The sequence below is a fragment of the Medicago sativa genome, chromosome 6 (genome assembly GCF_051527215.1).
Source record: "Medicago sativa cultivar Bolivia chromosome 6, Bolivia_mono, whole genome shotgun sequence".
NCBI classification, from domain to species: domain Eukaryota; kingdom Viridiplantae; phylum Streptophyta; class Magnoliopsida; order Fabales; family Fabaceae; genus Medicago; species Medicago sativa.
Window position 1 is genome coordinate 16,432,229 of NC_140754.1, and position 27,265 is coordinate 16,459,493.

At 32.0% G+C, this 27,265-nt stretch overlaps 3 protein-coding genes across 5 annotated transcripts; all 3 read right to left on the bottom strand.

Annotated features, from left to right (window-relative positions):
- Positions 1 to 567: 567 nt before the first annotated feature.
- LOC146913245 (cystinosin homolog) lies at positions 568 to 6,317 on the bottom strand. Of its 2 annotated transcripts, XM_085716473.1 has the most exons (8): positions 6,021 to 6,317; positions 5,806 to 5,938; positions 4,099 to 4,188; positions 2,726 to 2,850; positions 2,183 to 2,225; positions 1,940 to 2,057; positions 1,790 to 1,839; positions 568 to 1,517 (listed from the first exon to the last, which is right to left on the bottom strand). In XM_085716473.1, the coding sequence occupies exons 1-8, from the start codon at positions 6,143 to 6,145 to the stop codon at positions 1,362 to 1,364; spliced, it is 840 nt and encodes a 279-aa protein (XP_085572599.1). In that variant the 5' UTR covers positions 6,146 to 6,317; the 3' UTR covers positions 568 to 1,361. The 2 variants fall into 2 exon arrangements, with proteins under 2 accessions (XP_085572599.1, XP_085572600.1); XM_085716474.1 differs by lacking the exon at positions 4,099 to 4,188 and having other exon boundaries at positions 853 to 1,517; positions 6,021 to 6,226.
- Positions 6,318 to 11,458: 5,141 nt separating this feature from the next.
- On the bottom strand, positions 11,459 to 12,589 carry LOC146913246 (early nodulin-like protein 21). Its single transcript, XM_085716475.1, has 2 exons — positions 12,179 to 12,589; positions 11,459 to 11,893 (listed from the first exon to the last, which is right to left on the bottom strand). The coding sequence occupies exons 1-2, from the start codon at positions 12,393 to 12,395 to the stop codon at positions 11,601 to 11,603; spliced, it is 510 nt and encodes a 169-aa protein (XP_085572601.1). The 5' UTR covers positions 12,396 to 12,589; the 3' UTR covers positions 11,459 to 11,600.
- Positions 12,590 to 13,202: 613 nt separating this feature from the next.
- Positions 13,203 to 19,048, bottom strand: LOC146913247 (putative membrane protein At3g27390). Of its 2 annotated transcripts, none has more exons than XM_085716477.1 (10): positions 18,766 to 19,048; positions 16,064 to 16,172; positions 15,781 to 15,962; positions 15,314 to 15,450; positions 14,933 to 15,221; positions 14,713 to 14,819; positions 14,486 to 14,627; positions 14,046 to 14,241; positions 13,691 to 13,931; positions 13,203 to 13,491 (listed from the first exon to the last, which is right to left on the bottom strand). In XM_085716477.1, exons 3-10 carry the CDS (start codon positions 15,940 to 15,942, stop codon positions 13,266 to 13,268), a joined length of 1,500 nt encoding a protein of 499 aa, XP_085572603.1. In that variant the 5' UTR covers positions 15,943 to 15,962; positions 16,064 to 16,172; positions 18,766 to 19,048; the 3' UTR covers positions 13,203 to 13,265. The 2 variants fall into 2 exon arrangements, with proteins under 2 accessions (XP_085572603.1, XP_085572602.1); XM_085716476.1 differs by having other exon boundaries at positions 15,781 to 15,976.
- Positions 19,049 to 27,265: the final 8,217 nt, after the last annotated feature.

Sequence of the window (27,265 nt, forward strand, 5' to 3'; positions counted from 1 at the left end):
AAAATACTTCAAATTAGCAAAGAAAAGTTACTTAAAATTAGCAAAGAAAAATCATTTGTCACTAAATTTTGTTAAGAGTGAATTATTATTTTTCCTTCATTAATTTTTGTTGTTAATTTTTTTTTCTAGTAGTGAATAAAAAAGGTTAAGTTATCAACATAGGTCGGAACCACAAACACATTAGGCTACCTGATAAAAAAACAATGGATTAGTCAAAATGGTAGGGACTTAGAGCACTTAAACATGTGGTTAGGAGTTTCATTATTGTTTCATGCATATGGAAAAACAAATGGTTGGGAGGAGAGAACTCGTACAAGTCCTCCGTCAAAGATTAGCTATTGTTAAGCGGTAGGGCAAACTTTGTATCAATATCATGATAAAAAAAAAAAAGATTATTGCTCAACAAAAAAAAAATATTGAAATCGTTAGGCCGGACGCCATGAATTCTTTGTATATAATTGGTCATAGTAACTCATTTTTCGAAGTTTAATATTATTTTTTTTTAATATGAATTGTTTCACTCTCCTGTTGAATTGTTTGGAAACAAATCATATGAATTTTCTCCAATTTTTGTATATACATCATGCAACTAGGTTTTGATTACTCTTAAAAAAAGATACAAGTGTTACAAGAAATTAACCTTTAGCAAATTTTGTAACAACAAACCCTTATTTCTATCCTTCTCTCGAATCACTTTCTATTAGAGACTCAGTGATTTATCTCTAATGTATTTACCAAGTGTTTTCTAATCCTAGTTTCTATCCCAAAAGAAACCAACTCTTAACCTTTGATTTTCTAAGGATCCCTTTTTTTTTTTTGGTAAACCATAGTTTGCCTCACTTGCACTTCTGCTTAAAAAATAAAATAAACATTCTATATATATAAACTTGCCCTCCCTACTTCCAAACTTGTCTCTCAAGAGGAGTAACTCCATGCCTGATGGGGGACGGTCCCAGGTAACACTAGAAGCCGAATGGGAGCCTTCTTTAGCCATACAATCTGCACACATATTTTACGCATGTAAAATATGCACCAAAGTATAATTCTCTTCTTGTTGTAAGGCCTTAAAGATTTGGAGAATGGTTGAAGCATGAACATGTAAGTTATGTCTACTAGAACCAATGATATTCACAGCTTCCAAACAATCACTTTCACAAATCACATTCGTGTAACCTCGATTATGACAAATGTCGATCCCTATCTGTATAGCACGCAGTTCAGCCAAGAGAGCATCCCCACTAACCTCATAATGGGAAAATCCCCACCAACCTTATCATGGGAAAATCTACACACTAGCTAAAATCATACAGGTGACTAATTATATACATTAATATGTATTGTGACCAAACATAATTACAAATTCAAACATTTTCAGCCACCGGCACATTTGAAGGAGACTTGATGAGGGGCTCTTTGATGTTGTCATCGAGTTTAGAAGGAGAAATTGATGATGTTTTCTTTGATGGATACAACACATAATGTTGACACATGAAAAGAAGATCAAAGAACATACAAACCTGAAAATGTTTACATTATATATACACGAGTAAGAAAATTAAGGCACTTTTAGCTTAAGAAAATGTTGTCTTTACGACCGATTTTGCAATCGATTTTTCAACCTGGTAACTACATCGATGTCTAAATTTGTCGCTAAAAGAATTTGCGATTGATTTAGAACATTCATTATTCTAATGCAAATTTTGTAGGTTAAGAAGCAGAAACATAAAAAAGGAAGATATCAAATCATCAAAATTGAAGTGAATGAAAAGGTAAAGGGACTAATTTTTACCAGAGATAACAATACTTTTCCAAGGTTCCCAGAGAAATTCACCCAAGAGTCTAGAATGAAAAAGGAGAAGAAATGCTATTAATTATATGCATTGATGCATAAAGTCATTTGGAATGTTACTATAATGTGAATTTGGAAATAAAGACATACTTTGATCAATTGATTGTATAACCATCTGAGCATAGTTTGCCGTTCCACCACAGAAATCAAGGAACACATTTCCAATGCTAAATCCATCTGTGCTCTTTATCATGAAGTTCATAAATGCCTGTATTAACATTTACATCATATTGAAGATCAAATTTAGTAACATTTAAAAATAAAAATAAAAAAAGGCCTAAAAGTTTGGTTTTCACTCATTAGAGAGTCAGAATGAAAGAAAGAAATTCTAACCTGTGGAATATATTTGATAGTTGCCAGAACTACTTGCATTGTGCTGCACAAAATATTATTTTCAGTAGTTAGATATGAATTGAAATATAACCAAATATTGTTTTTCAATGACATTGAACCTTCATCATAGGGCCAATATTTTCACACCGGACCTAAAATCGAACAGATGAGACTTTCAGATCATGGTTCAATTACTTCAACAACCGTTGAATTGGATGAGTATTAAATAAATTTGTATTAAAATGCTTTAAAAAAAAGGAGCATATTAACCGACCACAGTTCAAGCGATTCGATCAAGTTTTATAAGACTTTGACTTTATTGTGGTTGTCACCCGACAAATTGACCGATTCTCAATTCAACCGATTGAACCATCAAGTTCGTTTTTGAAAACATTGCTTAAGGCAGTACATGAAAAATGACATTTGAAATATTATTTTCTTCATCATGCTTTGTAGTTTTAATTTTATCAATTGACTAAGAATATTTTATTTCCTCCTTAATTTTTTTCTTAATAGAAGATTATGGAAGTAAATATATCTCACTTAAAGATGGAAATTAGCCAAAGCCAGGATTTGGAAGGGAATGCTATGAAGAAACAAACTCCAACAGTAATCCACACCACAGTGATGATTCCCATTGTGATTTTTGATATTGATTGATTCCCACGCTGCACAAAAAAAAGGCAAAATATAAAATCATGATTTTAGCTCTTCTACATATAATGTTGGTGTGTAACTAAAATGTCTCGGAGACACTCTTTAAGTATTCTAAATTTTCAATTTTCAATGCACTAATTATACGAACTTTCATAAAAATTTACAATTTAAGGTCCTTAACTAGTGTCCCAGAGGCACAAGTTAACATTTCCCTTAAAACAAAGCATATCAGAGATTGAACTTGTTGAGTCTAGAATGCTTAAGGTGAGCCATCACTCTATAACATCCTTTTGAATTTTTAACTACATTAAATATATTTTTACTAACATACCTCTAATTATTTCACATCTTTCTCAAGAATAAATATTCCAATGGGTTTGAAATTTGCAAAAGATACGGCCTTTTTTAGATTTTATAGTATAATCAAATCAAATACTTCATATGTGGCTGTAGCGTTGAATGGTTATCGACAATCTTCCTCCCATGTTAGTTCTATTATTGAGAATTGTATTAATTTTATTATTTATTTTCACAGTTCAAATTTTGTACATGATAGACATTGATTGACAAGACCAATCAAACTGTCCATTATTTAACTAAATCCTCATTCCGGTTCTATTTACAAGAAACAATTAACTTTTTAGACACATTGAATAATTTACGTATCTAGTATAGATTTCTGACTATATATATAAATTATTCAATATATTTTCTTGTAAATATGACCGGAGGGAGTATATATGTTCTTTATAATCCAGATTACACGTGGATTGGAGAGACTTTGGATGCATTGTTTTTACAGTTTTGACCTTTGACTTGTTGTCAAAATTTTATTAATGAAATTATCTTTGGCCTTTTAAAAAAAAATATATGCGATGGAAACATAAATTAACTATTTTGAACGATAAACATGTAAAAAATGATGTCAATTATTATTACCAAATTAAATAGGAAAATGTTTAGTGTACACCAAATGTGGATATGTATACACATTGAAATGAAGGAAAAAATGAGAATGATGTAATATGTTGATGAAATTATAGGAAGAGATATATAGATATAAAATGAGATGCTGAATGGATGGACGAAAAAGTGTGGTATTCAAATGTCACGCTACGATTTAATACTATGCCAATTTTCTTAAACTTTGTCACAGGTCTTTTTCAACGGTCCAGCTTGTATATAATGAATGATAAATCCAAACAATATTTTTTGGTAAAAACTTCTATCCAACAATTGATATTGATGTGAAACAATACCTCATAAATTGCAACTTGGAACAATAAGACTAAGGTCAACAAAACAGCATGTGTTGAGAAGGCAACGTCATTTGCAGCTACAGGTATCATCTGCAATAGCAAAGAAATTAAGAACCAAAATATTTATTACTCATTTGCTTAAATGTAGATTTTTTGAGCTAAAACTACACCAATATACTTAAAATACCCTATTTAAATTAGACAGATTGGAAAAAAGCAAGTACTCACTATTCTTTTAAATTATGCAAATTTGTGACTACACATTTCAAAATTGACATGTTAGTTCCCATTTATTTTTTTGAATTTTACATATTGGATCCCTATATTTTTCAAAATTTGTAAATTTCTTGAGAGAGTTTTGTCATCCATTATTTATGCGCATAGATACTCGTTTTCAACTTATTTTATTTCATTTTACTTTATTTTCTATCATTTTTTTTCTCTGAATTTCATTTCTAAACCAAACAAAGCAAAATAAAAATAAAAATATCTTCCAGTGCTACCCTTACTTATAAACCGAACATTAATTATATAGTGAAATGACTTATAAACTCAATGTTTTAATATTTTAGGTTAAAATGTATCAGAAATAATAAGTGTAACTAACTATAGTTCTAATTAACATTTAACCAATTCTAACTACCTTAACTAACTCTAATTATCTTAATACTAACTCCAGTTATCTCAACAAAATATAGTGTTTAACTCACTTTTCCTCAAAACCCAACAATAGTATAAGAGTTGATTGTTCGATGAAGGATTTCTTTTCATTTCCTCATATATGCCAAATATCTAAAACATCTTCTAATTTTTCACTCTCTAAGTTTCATTTCTTAACCATACAGATGATAAATGCAAATAACCAAGAAGATTCTTTCTGTAGAAAAAAAAAAAAAGATTCTGTGGAGTTAAGTGGGCCACAAGTTATCTAATATGTTTATTATTCTACCAAAAAAATATCTAATATGTTTATTCTTTTTCTTTTTTATACTACAATTTCTTAGAATACCTGTCCTTATCCTTTTCTTTTTCTTATTACATTTTTCATAGGCGGTAATTGAATTAAATTTTGGTACATAAATTGAAAATACTAGTACTTTCTATGCTTCTATTTTTCATAAACACATAATTACTACTAATTTATCAAATAATAATATAATTCATATCCTCCTTCAAAAAAAAAATATAATTCATATCTTAGTTAATTTTTTTAGGCCAATCAAACAAATACAATAAATATAGAAAAAGAGATACAAAGACTGAGAGGACATAAGACCTGACCCAATTAAAACTTAAGTGGGAGTACATCATGTAAAAACATACCAAACGTACCAACCCTAAACTATCCTAACCAACATTCACTCATTATGAGTACATATCTTACTTAATGAGTTATCATAAAGTATAGTTAATTACAAACTTCTCATTAGAGGCTAAGTACATAATTAATAATATAGTACATATCTTAGTTAATGAGTTAACATGAAGTGTAATTAATTCCTTCAAAAAAATGAAGTGTAATTAATTACAAACTTCTCCTTATAGGCTAAGTCCATATTTAAGTAATCTTTGGGAGGTTCCCATAGATAAAATATACACACCTTTATCAATTGGAAACATGGAAAATGAGTACACACATAAGATAAAAGGAAAAGGGAAGAGAGAAAGAAAAAAAGTGATGAATTGATGAAATAAATGATTAAATACCTGATCAAATCCATATTTTTGATGATATTGAAACCGAACATTAGGGCTAAAGTACAAGGAAGCATTGTAGATGAGGTACAAGGTATGTTTGGTGTTGTTCAATATCAAATAATTGAAGTTCAATCCCACCACACTACAATTTCCAACTTTCCACATAAAAAATTTTGCTTTCAAGAGAAAAACTAAAATAATAAGATAACAAAAAGTGCTTATACCTTTTCCTTGAATAGTTCAAGATAAATTGAGGATAAAAACTACTAGACCAAACCACAAAAGCAATCCATCCAAACACGGTGTATGCTATTTTAAAGGTTTCAGAGTTCCATGCTGTCTCCTCCATCTTATGATAATAAATATATGGAATGAAATATCTTCCAACTTCTATGAGGGAATTATTATATATATGCAATAGTTTATGAAGAAATTTACATTTCACTTATTGAGTTTATAAGGCCGAATTTTTAGTTTTTATTTTATATAATATTGGTCAAATTCTTATTATACTTAACTTTACATTTCATTGGATATTATAGAGAATGTTTTTTTTTTTTTTATAGAGGAACACATAAATAGTATTATTTAGTAGAAATATTTGTTAGAATTAAATTAATATAATAAAAGAGAAAAGGATAGACATTGATTGATAACTGCACCGAATTGGGAAACCGTCAAGTGGAATCTGAATGCAAATTGCAACCTTCTTTTGCATTATTATTTTAGTATATGATCTCATGATGATGAGACACGATAGGGTGACACTATGGACTTGTATATATGTGACACAATTCACCTAAATGAAAACTATTTTTTAAGCTCATGGGGAGAAGATATTGTTAAGCTCAAATAACACTTATAAAAGAATTCGCATGTAAATTCTTCCAATATATTATGTGGCTTTTTACTATAGACTAAACTTTGATGTCATCATAAGTTCATTAAACATTGAAAGGAAACCTATAAAAAATGCATAAATAAAAATATTTTATTCATCTTAATTTTTTTTATTATTATTATTAATTCAGTAGGCCAGACCGCTCGTCAGGGGCCTATGGTCCGGCCTACTGTCCGGCCTAACTCGTTTAATAAATAGGTCAGACATGAGCTTTTTAAAAAGCCTATTAATTTAAATGAGCTAGGCTTAGGCTTATAAAAAAGCCTATCAGGCCTATCAAGCCGGCCCGTATATGAGTATATTACATTTTCATATATTTTTTATTCATATAGTAATACAAAAAAATAATAACAGTTCCTTCAAATTCTCATATTAAGTCGGTGATTTTTTTATCGCATTGAAGATTTTATGCATTTTTTCCTGCTTAAGTGCTAATTTTGTTTTCAGTTTCTTACTATTTGAAAGCTTGTTTAGTTATCATTAAATACCATATTGTCATTTGACTTGTGTGGATTTTTTAGGCTTGGTACTAATATGCCTAAGTTTAAGTATGATTATCAGATTAAGTTTGAAATCCTTCTTGTTATAATACATGATTATTCTTGTGTTTCTATCCATCTATAAATTTTACGATTGTGTTTTATTAGTTTAATATGTATCTAACTAATGTTTATCTCTACATTAAGTATGTTACACAAATTGAAAAGAAAGAAAAATGGATGAATCGACTCTATTTGAAATTTGTAACACAAACTAGGCTTTTAAACAGGCTAATAGGTCAGGCTAGACTTTTAAAAAGGCCAGACCAGACTTAAAATAAAGCCTTTGACAGGTAAAAGGTCAAGGCTTATGCCTTAGTTTTTTCAAATAGGCCAGGCCTATTTAAGCAAAGCTCGGCTCGGGCCGGCTCATTCCCACCCCTGAGCCACAATTTGCTATGCTAGTTTAAAATGATGGAAAATGTTAACTTGTGTCTTGAGTTTAGATGCTAAATGTAGAAATTTAATTTTGAAAATGATGTATTCAGAGTCTTGAAAGATTAAAACCTTATTTTTTTTTCAATACAAAATTTATGTTTTAATTCGTTTTTTAGACCCTTAACTTGTACCCTTTGAGCACAACTTAGTATCACCCTAAAACAATTGAGCTTATGGATGCTGAAAATGACTTGGACATATCACGTGATGTTTCTATTGGCCTTTGAAATTCATGACTAGCTGTTATTGATTGGCTTGGACAAAAATTCAGTTTCAAATGGTGATGAACCTTATGGGTGGACCTTTATCTTAAGTGTATTCATTTGGGAATTAATTATCCATTGGCATTGAATGTGATATTTGGTTGCAGCAGCCAAATAATGAAGACATTTTGCATGAACCATCAGTTACATGCATGATTTTCGATCAAGTACACATGTATAGACATGTATTAGTTTTAATAAGTGTCGTTAGGAATTAGTCTAATTTGGCAAAATTTTCTATATGGACTAGGATCTGATCTTTTCTGATCTGATCAACACTTGCTTAGTCATCCTTATGTCTTCACAATCATTCAGCCATTGAAGTCTATTTGGATTAGGATGTTTTAATGTTGGCAAACTCAATTTCTCAACTAATAAGGTGATGGCTACATTAGTACAACTTTCGCTATCAATGATTAAACTAGACACCTTTTCATTTATGTGGTATCTAGTACTCCCTCCGTCCCTTAATAACTAAGTCATTTGTAAAAAAAATATTGTTCCAGGAATCTTGACTCATTTCACTTTTCAATACAACATTAATTACTTTTTTCCAATTATAACTCTAATTAATACTATTTTCACATCTCTCAAGTCAATAAATTCTACTTTACATTTAAACACTCAAAAACATTGTTCTCTCTCTTTCATTTAAACACTTTTCTTAATCTGTGTGAAATGGTCTACTGGCTCAGTTAAACTGGGACGGAGGGAGTATTGAAAATATGTTCACGTTAAGATTCAAGAGTATGCGCTAGAGTGGGGTGAATAGCGTTTTAGAAAATTTTCTTGAGTTTAGCAAAAACGTAATTAGAAAACGTGCGATTTTTTGGATTCGTGCACAATAAACGATAAAAGAATCCAGACAATGAATATAGCACTAAGATTCACTATTGAATTGAGATGTTCAAATGTAGAATCTTAACTAGCACAATCTATTATCACTATTCAACAATCAGAATTTACAAAACTAGACAAGCTCAAATCAAACCTAATTGAATTAAAACAAATTAACACTATGAAACAGAAAGTATGATTTAATGATTTGAAACTTAATTCAATGAACTAAGATTAGGTTAAGTCTTAAAAATAATCACAATTAAATCAACTAGCAACGAGCATTAAAATTCATATACAACAATTAAAGCAAAACTAAACAGGAAAAGGGAAGAGAAGAACGCCATAATTTTTATAGTAGTTCTCCCTTTCGAAGTACGTCTACTCTTCTTGATAAAATACCTCTCTATCAAGGACTTCCACTATTGTAGAAATTTGATTACAATTGTAGTGATTACAAAGAATTCCTTCAATTACCAAAATCTTCAATACTAGGCAACCACAACCTCAAATCTTCAAGTAAAACCCTTGAAATCGGTGATTCTCCAAATTTTCAAAACTCAAACTCCCATGCAATCCTTGAAGTTCTTCACCTCAAACTCTTCTTTACTATGTCCGGAGCTTGTACTTGAGAAGATTAGAAAGAACCTTTAATCCGCTTGAAGGTGGAAAGAAATCACTCTATTCACTTTGGACCCTTGATTCCCAATCAAGTTCCTTGAATGAAACCAATCTACAAAGCACTCTAGCAATCTAAGACTCAAATACCACAGAGATTCTTAGAAAAAGTGTTTAATCTGAAGAACTAGTGGAAAGAGAGGTTTGAAGACTCAAGAGAGATAGTTGCAATTGATTTAGTGAGTATAGAAGTGTGTGGGTAAGAGTATTTATAGTTGAGTGAGATAGGAGTAAGTTGCGCTCAAAATAACACTAAAAAAATGGTTTGATTCGAATCATTAAAGTAGTGAATTGACTCAATAATATAAAATGTGAAATCCGAGTTGTCATGAAGATTGATAAGAACCGGACAATCTGTGATTCAAATCAAAAAAATATAGATGAAGATTGATAAGAATCAAATAATTCTAAATAGATTCAAAATCAATTTTCATGAGCCAAACACCCAAGAATTTGAATGAATTGATTCAACATATACATGAATTGAATCCAAACATAAAAAAATGGATTTTGAACATATTGAACACAACTCATGACTCCAAACATCACAAGAGCTTGAATGCAATATATGAATCGAATCAAATCACTAAAAATGGATTCCGAACATATTGAACACAAAACTTGACTCCAAACTTCACAAGAGATTAAATGCAATATTTGAATTGAATCAAATCACTAAAAATGGATTTTGAACACATTGAACAAAAACAAAGAATACACTTCTAAGAACTAGACTTGCGGAGTATGATACGAATCAACAATTTATGATATAATTTAAAGGTATAGAGAAAGGAGTTTTGCCACAAAATGAAACTTGACACACAAGACACTTTGAAGAAATTTAAGATCATGGATGGCTAGGTAGTGCTTTAACATATACTAATTACTATGAACATGTAAACAATAAACATCATCAACACACTTAATACCTGGTCTTAACCAAACATCATCAAAACAACCCCAACACCTAGGAAAGCTTCATTTACCCCCTTTTTGATGATGTCAACCTAATGTTGATGATGTTGGCATTTAACTTCCTCTAAAACTTGGCATATACATGCAAAGAGGCAAAGTAAAAAAAGGCAAAAATAGCTACATATGCATATGCAAATCATATCATATAAGTAAGCAACAGTTAGGCCAACAACATAAGCGCTTTCGATATGAGAAAGCATGCAACAAGAAACATACATACACACGAAACACATGCACAAAACTGCAATTAAGGAATGCATCATTAAAAACTCTTTGGCTTTAACAAAGGAAAACAGATTTTACAGCCTAAAATTGATTTTGCCTGAATCTCATATTCCTAGCTTCTACGATCAATTAAATCCGTTTTATTCTTTTGCTACACCATTATTTTATGAGGAGTGTTATGAACACATTTTTAATTTTTTTTCTTTAAAAAAAAACACTCGTTTTCTAATATTTTCTTTAATATTCACTCATTAAAGATTAAAACTCATCTCCCTGCTTTATGTAAGATTCATTTTCAATCAATAAAAAAATGAATATTAAAAAGAATATTAGAAAGAAAGTCTATTTGAACCATGTTTATATTTTTTTCATACCTCAACGTGATATTTCAATGTGGTTTTGGCACATGCATGCAAAAATCTACTTGAATCATACCTCAACGTGATATATTGTTTTAAAGACAAAGGTTTTAAATTTGAGCTACATCAATGGTGAGCAAATCATATTTCATGTTTGGGATCTTTGATTTGAGAATTAAAGTTACATTGTCCAATCCATGATTTCATTTCGTGGACCCTTTCTTGAAATAACTAACAATCCACGTCCCCATTTCTTTCCCTTCTTTGTCTTTGTTCCTCTCTCTTTCTCAAGAGTCTTGAAAAAATAATGTGGCTAAATTTCTTATATTAAACCCATTATACTTTTAATCATAAAAAAAGTCATTTATATTTTTCACATGAAAATCAAATAACGTTTAATATAATAATATCATAAATAATAATAGAATATATTACCATGAAATAATGTTCCAAACAAATCCAATGATCTTAATTACATACCAAAGCAAACTAGAATCAAATTAAAGGGAAACAAAATTAAAAGACATGGTATAAGAAAAACATATTGCATTATCCATACCCTAGCAAACAAATTTAATTTCCTAAGTACTCAAATTACATAGGAAGCAACAAATGCCAAAACAAACACAATTTGAAAGACACAAATAGGAACATGGTAACCAGAAGACTTAGAATGAACATCCTGAATCATCACTCTAACAATCATCTTTTGTCCTTTCTCACAATGTCCTGATGCACCACTGATGAAGTAGAATGTCCCTGAATGATTTAACTTGAACTCAGTGTTTCCATTGTTTGAGAAAAATGTTGGTTGTGTCGCATTGCAATCGTCGTAATTTTCCTTGCCAACTTCCATCACTGAATCCTTCTTGTACTTGAAATCTACAAACACAAAAAAAAAATGTCAAAGTATCTAATGCATGTGGCCGTAATGAAAGTATCTAATGCATGTAGCCGTAATAATTTTTTTAAAGAAAGAAAGGTTCATGAATGCGATTAAGGCGAGACATCAAAGTATGTAATGCATGTGACCTTAATGAAAGTTGAACCGACCACATTTGACCGTTTCATTTTTATAGTATAAACAAATTATAACGGCTACTGTGACTACAATTTAAAACCCTAAAATTATATGAATGAAAAGAAAGAGAGGGATTTAGGGCATACGAATGGAGTCACCAATTTGGAACCTTTTGTTGGAAGCCCAAATATTGTAGATATCGGTGTCATTAGAAGGTGGAACAACCCAACCTTTTAGGTCACCAACTTCAAATTCAGTTGAAGCTACAATAGAACATTGAAGTGAAGAGAAAAGAGCCAAGAGAAGCACAAGTAAGGTGGTGGAATACAAAGAGAAAGAAGAAGAAGATGCCATTGTTTTCATGTGTGTTATGGGGGTGCGAATAATAATGTGAGTGCTGCAAGAGTTTTATTTGTGGTGAAAGTTTTGAGGAATTAAGGTTAGTTTAATATATAGATGTGTTTATAGAGAGAGTGGGGAAGTTGGTTTTACTAGAGTCGTATGGGAAATGGAGGTAGTGGGTGGTTATAGTTACATGTAAAATTAGTCGTACATATTTTTTTATGCATTATGTTTGTTAAATTTATTTGACTTAGTTAATAGGGTCTAATCTGCAATTAGATTAACTAAATTGAAATTTTTCATATGGAAAATGTAGAGGGAAAAAGAAGAAATTTGCAACTTATGGATCATGGGCCACGATGGTTTAGTCACATACTCACTTTAATATTTTACAAATATAATGTTTTTTTTAGTAAATACTAATATAATGTTTTTAATTTAATTTGTTATTTTTCTAATAGTTTTCATGAGTGAAGAGAGAAAAAAATCAGATATGTGCATACCAATATTTTAAAAACAAAATTTAGTTCAGCACATTAAATTGAGAATCGATGATTTTCTCGGTTGGTTTGATCCTCTAATTACATTGTACTATGATTGAACTGAGATCGAACTAAGTTGATCTCGTTCAACCGACTTTCATTTTTTACATTTATGTATTTATTCTTCAACCAGATCAATCGTGATTGAACGATTAAACTAGTTAAACTATGACGCAGAGGTCTCGTGGATTCGATTTTCATTCCATTTTTTTAAACATTATAATCATCATACATTCTCAAATTCTTTATGGTTGAGTATATCACACAAATCATCACATGGACCACATTTGTTATCAATGATTGGCATTCTTTGCATGAAAAATTACATAACATGATATTCTTAAATTTCTTATAATGAAGATTCTGAATTTTTTCCAAGTTCAGATTCTTCATCAGAACCATTACTTTTGTTGAATGATTTCAAACTAAATATCCGAGGAAAAGCACTCTTTGATCTAATTATTTTTGAAGTTCCATGTTTCTCTGCAAGCTCTTCAGATAATGTTTTCACAAGAACATCGAATCGTCTTTTGTATGTCGGAAACCTTGTGATAAATTTTGTTATACCTTGAAGCCTTCACAGAAATAAGTACAAAAGTTATTGAAAATAATTAAAAAGTTTAACAAAATTTCATCGTTAGTGTGACTTAGTTTTATACCGACATTCAATGAGAATTCAGCGATATAAACATAATAACAGTAAAATACTGAAATTTTATTGGATATCAATGTAAAGCTAATTCAGTAACATGATTTTTTTTTTGTGACATGTACCTTCTAGCCAATGCGTCAAGTTCGGCTAGTTTGCGATCGGATTCCGGAGGAGGACCAAAAGTTAAATTTTTTACCCTATCTAGATCACCATTGAAGAGGACTAACTTGCAAAGGTAGTCCTCTTCAGACACGGAAAGATTTTCAGCTTTGATTTGATCTTTAATGATCAAAAGTGGATTAAGGAACCATTCAAAAAACTTCTCCTTTGGTCTGTTTGAAGTAGTTAGTTCGGTATCATCAGCTGCATTGAGGAAGTAATCAAAAATCACTTATTCCATATTAGAAGTGCTTAATTAAGTTGTTTATCCGAATAGGGCCTAAAGGCAACTAGAACAGCAACAAGTGCTTTACTTACTTATCAATATACCCGAGGAATCGGCTTTAATAGAGCGCAAAAGTGCTTGAAGAAGACAATAAGCTGGCAAACCAATACTAATGACTTTACTCTCTTTGCCAAACATGGCTTCTTGTATGTCATCATGTGTTATTAGTCCTTGAGAAACCAAAGTTTCTCCTACATGAAGACATTCCTTGCACAAGCCATCCAATAACTACACGACTCATGAGCAACATTTATTTAGTTCACAAATGAACAAAAAAGATAAAACTAGAAAGTCTTGCATTTTCTGTAGTCGCAAATTGTGAGTCGTTCGATCTAAATCAAACAACTCATTTTGACTCAAATCATGTAGCCGAAATGTGAGTTATCTGATTTTAATCAAACAATATCGATGTGCTATTACAGCAAATGCGGGAAAACACGAATGTTTTAAATCTGAATCTGTAAAAAAGTACCTCAAATGGTTTCAACTCAGCTATGTTATTCGTTAGAGAAATTGTACGGGAAATAGTCTTTGCTAAGGGCTTAGTTCTTGAGAAGGAATTTGAATGCGAAGATGTCCGTGATATTTCAATCTTTTCTCGTCGATATTTAGGCCTATCAAATATCAAACACAAGTCAAGGGCATCAGTAAGTGCAAATCTCAAAACAACATGTATTACAAAGGAAAGAAGAGTAAAACCTTGGAAAGCAAGATCCTTCCGGCATATCAAGAATATCATTACTATATTCATCATAAAGAGACAAAGTTGCGACAATGTACCGAAGGCCAAACAAGAAAGAGGACTCCTGCATTGGTATCTCTCTATATGTCAGTGTTGGTATCGTGTCTGTCCGCATCCATGTCAGTACTTCATACACAACATGATATAGGAACAATAATATCTTATTTTAGGGCTAACCTGATAGGCAACAACTCCAGCCCGAGCACCGAGAAAGATACTCACTATTACAGATGCCAGAAATGCGCCGACAACAGCCAATGGCCATAGAAGGATAGCAAGGCCTGCAAAAGGCACACATATTGTCTCCAAGAAAGGGCCTTCGCGACCAATGAGGTCACGAAACAAACGGTTCCAACCTTTGAAAAGCATGTATGGAACTTTACATAAGGCAACTAATGATATAATCGGCACATCGACTGTGATGCCAAGAATTGCTGCTACAATAGCACCAGGAAAATAATGTGGCCTGCATCAAAAAAGCGATTAGAAACATCAATAAAGTTTCACAGAAAATCAAGGTGTGCTTTCATGCTTAGAGACTCAATAAGACTATCAAACCTGATTTCGTAATATTCTCCTTTTGGTGGTCCGTCTTGTCTCAGGTCATCCATTACATAGAAATAAGTATGGAAGCATGCATCTCTTACATCCTTCACAATATCAAATGTCTTCAAAACAGTGCTCCATGTTCCATCCTAAGGATCCAATATGAAATCAGATACGACATTTTGACACACGAATTTGATGAAAAATTTCGACAACGATTTAGATGGTTACCATAGTTCAAATATGTGGTTAATTACGTAATGAATATAACAACGTGTCGCAACTCATTAATCATCTACTGAACATATTTAACCACGATTTTAAACGTCATAAACTAGGATTGTCGGTGTTCAAATGTAAATGATGTCCATTAACCACGATCTGTGTTAAAATGTACACATGAAAATCGTGGTTAAATGTGTTAACCACGTTTAACAGAAATAACAAGTACTTTAAAAACTTCATAAAACAAAACATACCATAAAACAGTGGAAAATTTTGTTCTCTTTTTCTCCTTCAATAGCTTCAAAAGTAGCAAATAATGGTGAAAGAAATCCATAGGCTGCACCACCTACAATACTTCCAACAATTCCCAACACTGGCCATAAAATCAACAGCACTGGTAGTAAAATTGTGCACATCACAAACTTCAGTAATGGTCCTAATTGTTTACATCTGTAGTCAGTTAAGGAAATCAATACGATGGAAAAAAAAGCTCAAATCTAAATAAATTGATCGATTTGTCGAAGCTAAGAAACGTACCTCACAACACAGTAATATGTCCATGTAGTATGTATGCACCAAAGACCAAGTATGATAGCTGAGTTTCCAATTGTCATGATTAAGCATATTAAGGGACAGAAAATGATACCTGAAAACAGTTTGAGAGAGAGTAAGTTTGACGATCGTACTCTAAAATCGGCTCTAAAGTAAACAGATAAATAAACGCACAAGAAAACAACAATTGAACGAGTGATCATAGAACTCGATCAATTGTGCCTACGTCTCCGACAATGAAGTGGATGTTGTAGTATTCTATTACGCAATATTTTGGTTAACGAGTACAAGTTGTGTTTAAATACTACGATATAGATTACATATGCTCATTGCACAATAGAGAGTTCCAAAACAATTCTTCATTTTGCACCTATTAGCCATAAATGTAGAAAAACAACGAAAGGGTCTAGCCTTAAATTATTTGAAATTCTCTAAAAATGTACTTTAAGATTGTTTGTAAATTTTTGGTAAAAGAATGGTTTAATATATTTTTAAAAAAGAATGGAATGTTACATAATGCTTAGCAAAATCCTCATATTCTAATATCTTTTTTCTTTCTTAGGTGCTCATCTTTGGCTTAAAGCAAAGCAAGGGTGAGTTTATGGTGACTTGTGTGATGAGATGTCATCTTTTTGGATTTGAAAAAGGAATAAGGACCACTTTGAACGTGAGCTAGATTACCATAACTATATGTGTTACACTAAAACACTCATATCTTTTTCTTTGGTATGTATGTGAATTATCGAAGACTAATCAATCAAGATATTTGAGATCCATTTAAATATTGACTACTTCTTTTAAAAACATATTGACTACTTCATGTATATTCTTTTTGATAGAAATCGGTCAGAAGTCAAACTATTGACCAAATAATTAAAAGAGTCAAGTATCTATCACTTGTGTCACATCATATTGGTACGCTGATCTCTCTTTACATACATAGAATTTCACTAGAATTTTTGTTATAACTAAATCAACCCAATAAAATCAATTGAAAAGATGATGAGAGATAGGTGAAAGATGTTTTTCTTGTTTACAACAAGTTTAGGAGAGTTGGGCTTCGGGGCTCACCATAGTCAGAACATACCTCAATGTTCATAGACTATAGAGTGCTTTCAAGGTACTTACAGATCATTCACCAAAGAGATCCTTACATTAACAACGAAAGTTGAACTCACGACTTTTTGGATGAATCACCTATTTACCAACTCTTGTAAACTAACCAACCTTCCCTGGTAAAGTTGTCCCGTGTTGTTCAACTCATATCATTATGTAAAATTCTAAGGGTTAAATATGTTTTGGTCCCTATAAATATGTCACCTTTTTTCTGGAGTGATTCTTATAATATTTTGAATTTTTCTGGAAAATTTTATTAAATAATATGAATTCTACATATGAGTTTACTTTATAAGAGGGACCAAAAGTGAAGATTGAAAATTTTATAGAGACTAAAATTGAAAGAAAATTTTAGAGGGATTAAAACGAAAAGTTGACATATTTATAAGGACCAAAAACATATTTAACTCAAATTCTAAACACTATTAATCTAGTTGCATAGAGAAGACTGTGTAATATCATTCAAATTTTACGGTGATTGTACCTAAATCTCAATCTCAAGAGATGTAAATGAGGGAACATAAAACTTTATCTTAGAACTGAGAAGTAAAAAATTCAAGAACGATCGTAAATTTGTTTGGCATGTATTTTTTTATTTATGTCATCAATAATTTTGTTACCTTTTTATTTAATTTCATAATTTTATGGCATGCTTTTCTGCATATACTTTTTTTCAATAAAAAAGAAAAATCAGTTTGAGAGAGAAGACACATGTCAACTTAAGATTTTTCCCCCATATAAATGAAATCTCAATGTACATTGGACAAATGGCACCATAAGAAAGTGCTAGTGTCTTTGTCAAAAATAAAAGTGTCTGTGAATCATTCATAATTTTCACGAACAATTTTGAAATTATAGTTTACCCAAATAGAGATTTTCTCATAAGCTCTTCAGGATATGGTTTACGAACAAACTTATAGATTACATAAAAGTAATTTAACGATATTTTATCTGTTGTTACAAGAGTAACATATGCATAAATATTTTATATAATAAATGTTTAATTAAACTGTTTATTCAAATAGGACAAAGTATATATTCTTGTCTACATTTGCTTCCTTAACCAGTGCCCGGGGGCACCGGTTAACATTTTCTATTTTTTTATCATGCTAACTTGTGTCCTAAGAGCACATGTTAAGCAACCAAAAAGTATAAAAATTTTCTTAAATTTTGTGCATTCAATTAATGAAAAGTAAAAAAAAAATTAATACAAATGCATTAATTACAACAAAAAATTTCTACTTTTAACTCATTAACTTGTGTCTTAAAGACACAAATTAACATTTCCTTTTTTTTTTTTTGATTTTTAAAATCATTTGCTTCATGAAATTTATCTGTTGCACTTATAGTAAACAAATCTAATTGATTGTGTTCTTAAAAAATGAGTTATGTCTTCAAATATATAATATAATTCGAAATGAAATTAAATACTTGCAAGAAACACCAATCAAGGTGCACTCTACCATTGCTAAATGAAGATATAAATCATGAAAAATTTCACAAAAAAATGAATCAAAGCATACAATAAGAATTAATCCAAAATAATATGGAAGAATTGAGCCTAAATTTACCTTTGATGTTGCCTAGAATAAAAAGGCTGACGAAATATGGTAGAAAGCAAAACAAGCTCCATATTGAAGACCAAATATCATGAGGAGGTTCCATTACACTCTCACCAAGATGTCTACAAAGACAACAATTTACTAAATAATACTAAAAACTCAAATTTCACTTCATTATGAATAGCCATAGATGTAGAAAAAGAAGAAAAGGATCATTCATAATCCCCATTTTCTTCCCTTTTTTTTTGGAACTTTTAGAATTGAGGCCTTAAATAATACTAAGATTGTGTGTGCGTGTATTTTGGTAAAAGAATGGTTTATATATATTTTGGAAAAAAAGGAATGAAGGAGTGTCACAAAGTGGTTAACCAAATCCTCATATATTATCATATCTTTAATATCTTTTTTCTTTCTTAGGTGTTCATCTTGGTTTTAAAGCAAAGCAAGTGTGATGTTTATGGTGACTTGTTGTGATGAGGTGCCATCTTTTTCGATTTTGAAAAGGAAAAAGGACCACTTTGAACGTGAGCTAGATTGCAATAAGTATGTGTGTTACACTAAAACACTCATATGCTTTTTCCCTTTTTTATATCAATGGAATTGCGGAAACTAATGTGTGTTACACTAAAATGTTCATATCTTCTTTTCTTTTTCTATTTTTTTTCTCGGACGCAATGTTGTAATGCATATATTTTCTTTTTCTATTTTTTTTAGTCTCGGACGCAATGTTGTAATGCATTATTCAGCAAAAAGATGATGACGACGATGACTACAATGAAGGAGAAGAGAGAGGCCAAGAGTGTGAGATATGAAAGAAAAAAAAAAGATAACTATGATAGTCAATGTCATCTGGAACTGAGACTCTGAATGTGTGAGTGGAATGATTTAGGCTTTGAGTTTCTATTTATATTAAAAGAGTATAAATTGATTTCTGCACTCTAGACCGGTTTGGGTATGGGTTCAGGGTGAATACCTATATCCTGTCACTCTTTCCGTACTCATGTTTTAAAATCGAGAAAAACTTAAACATGTATCTAAACTCAGTCAAAGCAGGAAAAACTCATTAAATTGGGTTTGTTTCAGAGGCGTATCTATGAATATGAGCTTTGTTGCTATGCCTAGAGAAATAGCATTAATCTTTCTTAAAAAAATGAAAAATTAAACTTTCTCATGTAATAGCCGAGTAACACAATTCATGAATGATCATAATTTGTTTTGCATGTATTTTGATTTACGTCTATCATGATTTAGTTCCTTTTTTATTTAATAATTTTGTGGTATGCTTTTCTGCATGCAATTTTTTTTCGAAAAAAGAAGTTTGAGTGAGAAGAAACACGTCCACGTTCTGTCCAAAAAAAGTAGACACGTGTACACATAAGATTTTTTTTCCCCCTATAAATGGAATCTCAATGTAATTTGAACAGATCACCATAAAAGTGAAATGGGACAATGTTTAATGATCATTTCATTTGTCGCTAGTTTGTGAAATGAAATGATTCAAAAGTTTTCTTTGTTTATTTGTATTATTCGACCATATAATTATTATTTATATAAAAATAATATTAGTATTTAAACATGTCGTAAGCAGCACTAATCCAATAAGATAATCATTATATAAAGGGTCACCTTTTAAGCAAAAAAAATAAAATAAGAAACCATGTTCTTTTTTGAGAAATTATTGGGTCACTTTGTATGTATGAACATGCATGTTTTGGTCCATGCTTGCTTATGAAAGTAACTTTGAGTTCTTCCACACACAAAAATTAGATCAAGACATTTTGTATGCCATTCCGATTTGACTAGGAATTTGAGGAATAAATTTATAACAATTAATTGTCTATTTAGCACCCTAGAGTATTATTCATAAGTTCAACTACTTTGAACATGATATGAGATTCCTAACATGTTTGGAACAGGGGTAGAATGAGGTTAAACGTGCATTTTCTTGAGCTACGCTTTATAGCTTCTTTTTAACGGTAGAAGTGGATTCAGATGTGCGGTGGTGATGTTAGAAGTGGATTTAGATTGACGTTAGAAAAGAATCACACTTTGTATGCCTCGAAATAAATATACCAGAATTTTTATGGATATACATTTTACTCCTATTAAGAATAAAATAAATATTTTAAACGTATTTTTTTCTTGTTTGAAAATGTTTTTAACGACAATACTAAAAAAACACGGTGTATATGAAGAATAGTATTATAGATTCAATGAGTTGTACTTATAAGACCGTTTTAAATGCACATTATTGATAACATTGTGTGTGATTTGAAAATTTATGTGTTTGGGTTTCTATTTTTCTAAAGAAGTTAATATAGAACATAATTCTCTCAACAAAAAAATTTATAACCAAAAAGATTATCTCTTTGTCCGGTCTCAAAGAACAATATATTTTGTAGCATGATTGCTTAGGCCTAGAGAAAGAGCACATCAAAACACGAAAGGAATCCTTCTATTGTTACAAAACATAAGTTCATAGTCATAGCACAACATAAGTGCTTCCAATGTTCCTAAATTATTGTAGGTTTGCAGATTGTTGAGTTCACATTGGTTCCTTTGGCCACTGAAACCTCTGTGATGCATAACTAAATTCATGTCCCACAACAACAACACAAAAACACAGTTCATAATTGTTGCGAATTCGATGAGAAAACACACCAATAACAAACTTGATGTGTGGAGCAAGGGATAGTCAAGCAACCAAAACAAAGTGTATGGAAGTTATAAACACAAGTCAAAAGTAGAAAACAACGAGAGAAAAGAAGAGAGAACACAAAAGAATCTGTTTACCCAGTTCGGTCCAAATTGACCTAGTCTGGGGGAGAGAGCAGCCCTCTGTTTCACTATATGATGAGTAACGTTACAAAAGAGATATCAATGGGTTACAAGAATAAGTCTCCCGCCTAATTCTACCCAAATCACAGTCTTTTCCCGTAACCAAGAGACTCAATCCTAATAGTGTTTCCCAAGGTGAATCAACCTTCAAACCCTAGTTTGTTGCTAAGAGACAAACTCTATACAAACCCTAGTTTGATTTCTAAACCCTTGTTTCAGCCCCCTCTATCTCAAGGTTTACACTGATACAATGCTTATATTTATAGTAAAAGTAACTCCCATAAAATTGTACCAAATCTGGCTAAAAAAATACGTTTCTGAAAAATAACAGCACGCAAAATCGGGCCCCGATTTTCCAAATCGGGCGCCGATTTTTCCAGCACCAACAGCTTCCAACATGCGTCCAAAATCGGGCCCCGATTTTGCAAATCGGGCGCCGATTTTCCCAGTTCCATCAAACATGAATTTTGGCCTCCAAACTCCAATTTTGAGTCACTTTCACAACAATCTCCACCTTGACTCCAAATTAGTGATGATGCCAATATAACATCAACATCTTGCTGCTCTTTCCCTTGCTTCCCACTACACCAACTAGCTCCACAAGTTTACACCTCAACCCCTTCAGTCATCGGAATGTCTTCCGCCTTCTTGAAGGTCCTTGTAGTCCAACTACACTAGGAATTTTAGGTAGTTCCACAAGCATTTACCTTAACCTCTTCAGCCATCGGAACGTCTTCCGCCTTCTCGAAGAGTCCTTGCAGTCCAACTACACTAGGAGTTTTTAGGTAGTTCCACAAGCATTCACCATGACATCTTCAACACAGGACATCTCCCGCTTCCTTGAAGGTCTCCTTGCATCCAATCACCCTTGGCCTTTTTTTAGGGTATTCCCGCAAGCCGTGCTATACATTCTTCAACCTCCGGAATGACTTTCGTTTTCATGAAGAAATCCCTTGCTCACCATAGAGCATAATACTTAAGGTCCTCCATAGTCGTAGCATTACCGGTGTGTTCAACTCCACCTCAATCTGAGCGTACTCTACCTCAACTAGTAAATGAGTACATCCCACTATGTCTTCAACCTTGAAACTCCACCTCAACAGGTAGATCATGAGTATTGTTGCATCCGCCTCTCCAGACTGATCATGAGTATTGTTACCACCGCCTCTCCAGGCTGATGTTGAGTGTTTAACGTCTCTCCAGACGACCACCGCTCCACTAGGCATCAATACCAAGGTGACCAACATCACCTTCTTCATCCTCCAAACAACACCACACCATCAGAGCACCTGCCTCCTTATAACCCTCAGAGACAATTTGTGCGGAGTTACCATTAATCTCCGGACAATCCTTCATGAAGTGACCCATCTTGTGACAGTTAAAGCATTTAGACTTTGACTTCTTACCACTCTTTCTCCGATTACCTCTACCTCCATCATTCCCTCTTGAGACACTTAGGCCTTCACCATTTTCATTAATTCTCAAGTCCTTGGACTTGGTCAACTCCTTGGTTCTCAAAGCCGCTTGAACTTCTTCCTAGGTAACAGTGCCTTTTTTGCCATAGAGCATGGTATCTTTGAACGACTCATAAGATTTCGGTAGAGCACACAACAAGAGTATAGCTTTATCTTCATCCTCAAGTTGCACCTCAATATTCTCCAAGCCATCAAGGATTTTGTTGAACTCCGTAAGTTGCTCCATGATGGCCTTTGACTCCACCATCTTGAATGAGTAGAGTTGTTGCTTTAGGAATTGCCGATGAGCCAAAGACTTTGTCATATACAAAGATTCCAACTTTGCCCACATCGATGTCGCGGTTGGTTCCTTTGCTACTTCTCTCAAAACTTTATCTCTGAGGCACAAGACAATGGCACTCCTGGCCTTGTCCACCATCTCGGTCTTCTCCGCTCGTGACATGGTGACCGGTAACGAACCTTCACCCTTCAAAGCTTTCTCACACTTCTGCTGTATTAACACCGCTTCCATCTTTACCTTCCATAACCCAAAATCATTATCTCCGGTAAACTTCTCAATATCCCACTTCGAACCCATGATACTTGATTATCCTTTGACCTTTGCCCCACGGTGGGCGCCAATTGTTGCGAATTCGATGAGAAAACACACCAATAACAAACTTGATGTGTGGAGCAAGGGATAGTCAAGCAACCAAAACAAAGTGTATGGAAGTTATAAACACAAGTTAAAAGTAGAAAACAGCGAGAGAAAAGAAGAGAGAACACAAAAGAATCTGTTTACCCAGTTTGGTCAAAATTGACCTAGTCTAGGGGAGAGAGCAGCCCTCTGTTTCACTATATGATGAGTAACGTTACAAAAGAGATATCAATGGGTTACAAGAATAAGTCTCCCGCCTAATTCTACCCAAATCCCAGCCTCTTCCCGTAACCAAGAGACTCAATCCTAATAGTGTTTCCCAAGGTGAATCAACCTTCAAACCCTAGTTTGTTGCCAAGAGACAAACTCTATACAAACCCTAGTTTGATTTCTAAACCCTTGTTTCAGCCCCCTCTATCTCAAGTTTTACACTGATACAATGCCTATATTTATAGTAAAAGTAACTCCTATAAAATTGTACCAAATCTGGCCAAAAAAATACGTTTCTGAAAAATAACAGCACGCAAAATCGGGCGCCGATTTTTCCAGCACCAACAGCTTCCAACATACGTCCAAAATCGGGCCCCGATTTTGCAAATCGGGCGCCGATTTTCCCAGTTCCAGCAAACATGAATTTTGGCCTCCAAACTCCAATTTTGAGTCACTTTCACAACAATAATGATGATAGCTTTGCTTGATTTTACTATCATGATTCAATATTTATTTTTTTTCATTCTTCCTATTACTATGTAATCTAGATGTCATTAGACTATATGCACATGATTCTAATTATAAATCCTTGTACTTTTCGTTTTACCTCTATCCTTTACTTCAAAAACCCACATAATAATGCTATATTGCTATGTCCCCCGAACACAAACATTCTAAACACGAATCAAAGTATTTTAAATACACACATTTTAGAGGGCTTTCATGGGTTATAGCTTGGCTTAAGGTAAGGGGTGGATAATTTGGAGAAGGGATGTTTGATTGAAGTTAGGTATCTACTACTTGTTCTTGATCTATTCAACATTCCCAGAGTTACCAAGCACTTGTACCTTAATCATTTCAGAATGATTACAAAGAAAACATAAATTTTTGTGAAAGGACCTATTTTTGAAATTTGTTGGTCTTTTTCCTTCATGTTTCTTTCATTTTTTTGGGTTTGAGACGTCTCTTGTACTTTTTCCTTCATGTTCATGTAATTTTGCAAGTTTAGTACCATTTGTATTTTTCTCGTCTGTTTACTGAATAAAAATTATTTGTTTGTCTTAAGATAAAATAAAATTTCCCCACATAAAAAACTCTAATATAGTTTTCTGATTTGTTTTTATTATGTGATTATCAATGTTGTTGTCAATGTAAGTGTGCAAACATAACCTCGCTTAACAATTGTGAAGGAAAAATATACTAACCTTAAATTGTGGGGAAAAACAATCATTAGAAATTGCATTTGAACCAAACTTAAATTAAAGAGCATTCTTTAATTGGTGTAACTCAAGAAAGAAATAACAATTCTAACCAAAAAAAAAATCGAGGTCCAGTGATTTTTTGCTTGTTTGTTTTCCATGTAGAACGTGTTCTTCTTTGATTTTGAGAATGAGAAAACAAAAGATTCATATCATCTATAGTCTTAATTAATTCATAACTCATAATGTTCATCGTGGTTGGAAAGAGTAAAAGATTGATCAATAACAAATTAAGGATTTCGTTCACAAGATATCAAATTTATAATATCTTATGAACAAAATATGCAATATGTTATTACACAACCTTTAACTCTCACAACAACCCCAAAGGACACTACAAATTCTAAAAAATTAAAACTTGATGGAAGTGAATTTTTTTTTTTCTTTCCATTCTCAACTTTCGAGAGGAGAGTGTGTGCTAAGTTGACAAACAACAATAAATTCTTGGATACCAATTCTTTCTCTGTCTTTTTTTATTCTCGGCTTTTTTTTTAGAATGAGGGAATAAAAATCAGTAAATAATTATTAAATGCCGGAAAAAATAAAAAGGAGTGAAGCTACAATGAGGTAGTAAAAATCAAAACCCAATCAATATAAAGTAAACTACCTAAAATAAAAGCTCAAAAAAATTATATATGTTTCTTGCTGTCACGGGTCATCGTTGAAGAAAATGAATTCTCTCGGTTGAAATCCTCTTTATTTTTCTCAATTCAATACAAAAAAATGGTTGAACTTCAGTGGTTTTCATGAGCCATTGTGACGATTTCGATTGCCGCAAAGTTGCACTCAGATCCAAGAATCAACTACACTATTTGTAGCGGTTTTCGTTGTTTATGTAAGACAACAAGACAGAAAGAAATAGAAACACTACAAACATATTTTTATTTTTATTTTGAAAAAAGACACCATAAACATGTAGCTACAAACAAAAAATTACAATGTTGTCAAACTCATAAAATCAAAATTGTAACCTTCAAATTTATGAGAATCATAAGCAAAAAAGGTACATCCAAATTATGGTTTTAAAAGCAAAGCAAGTGCGAGTTTATGGTGACTTGTTGTGATGAGGTGCCATCTTTTTGGATTTGAAAAAGGAAAAAGGACCACTTTGAACGTGAGCTAGATTGCAATAAGTATGTGTTACACTAAAACACTCATATCTTTTTCTTTTCTTTTCTTCTTTTATATTAGTGAAATTGTTAAAACTATAATCCATTGAAATAATTGAGATTCATTTAAGATATTCACCTCTTTTAATATGCACAGATCAAAGATCATACCCTCGACCAAATAGTTAAAAGAGTCAAGTATATATCAAAAAGAGATATAAAATTGACTTAGTGACATAGATAAAAGAATTTAGTGGTGGAATGATAAGAATAGTTGTGGTTTCGATTCTCACTTCCAAAAATACCAACAAATTAACAATGAACATTACAACATTGATTGTATAAAAGAAAATGTTTGTCACTTGTGTCACTCTATGTTGGTGCACTCATCTCACTTTAAATACTTAAAACTTCACTTAAAATTTAGATTAGAAGTAAATCAACCTAATAAAACCGATTTATAAGCTCCTCTAGGTGTGAGATGTCAACTACTTATAATTTTTGTTAAGTCATATCATTATCAAATGTAAAACTCTCATCACTATTAGTTTAATTTTAGAGGGAAAACGATTCAATATCATTCTAATTTTACAATGTTTACATGTATATAACTCTCAAAGGTATTAAACTTCCTCTTATAATAGCTAAGTAACACAAAATTCATGAATGATCATAAATTTGTTTTGCATGGATTTTGATTTATGCGTGTCATGATTTAGTTCCTCTTTTATGGTATGCTTTTCTTGCATGCAATTATTTTTGGAAAAAGAAGTTTGAGTGTGAAGACACATGTTCACATTCTGTCCAAAAAAAATAAGACACGTATCCACATAAGATTTTTTTTTTTCCTTATAAATGGTTAAATATGTTTTTGGTACCTATAAATGTATCAACTTTTCATTTTAGTCCCTCTAAAATTTTCCTTCAACTTTTAGTCCCTAAAAAATTTTGCATCTTCCCTTTTGGTCCCTCTTTTAAAGT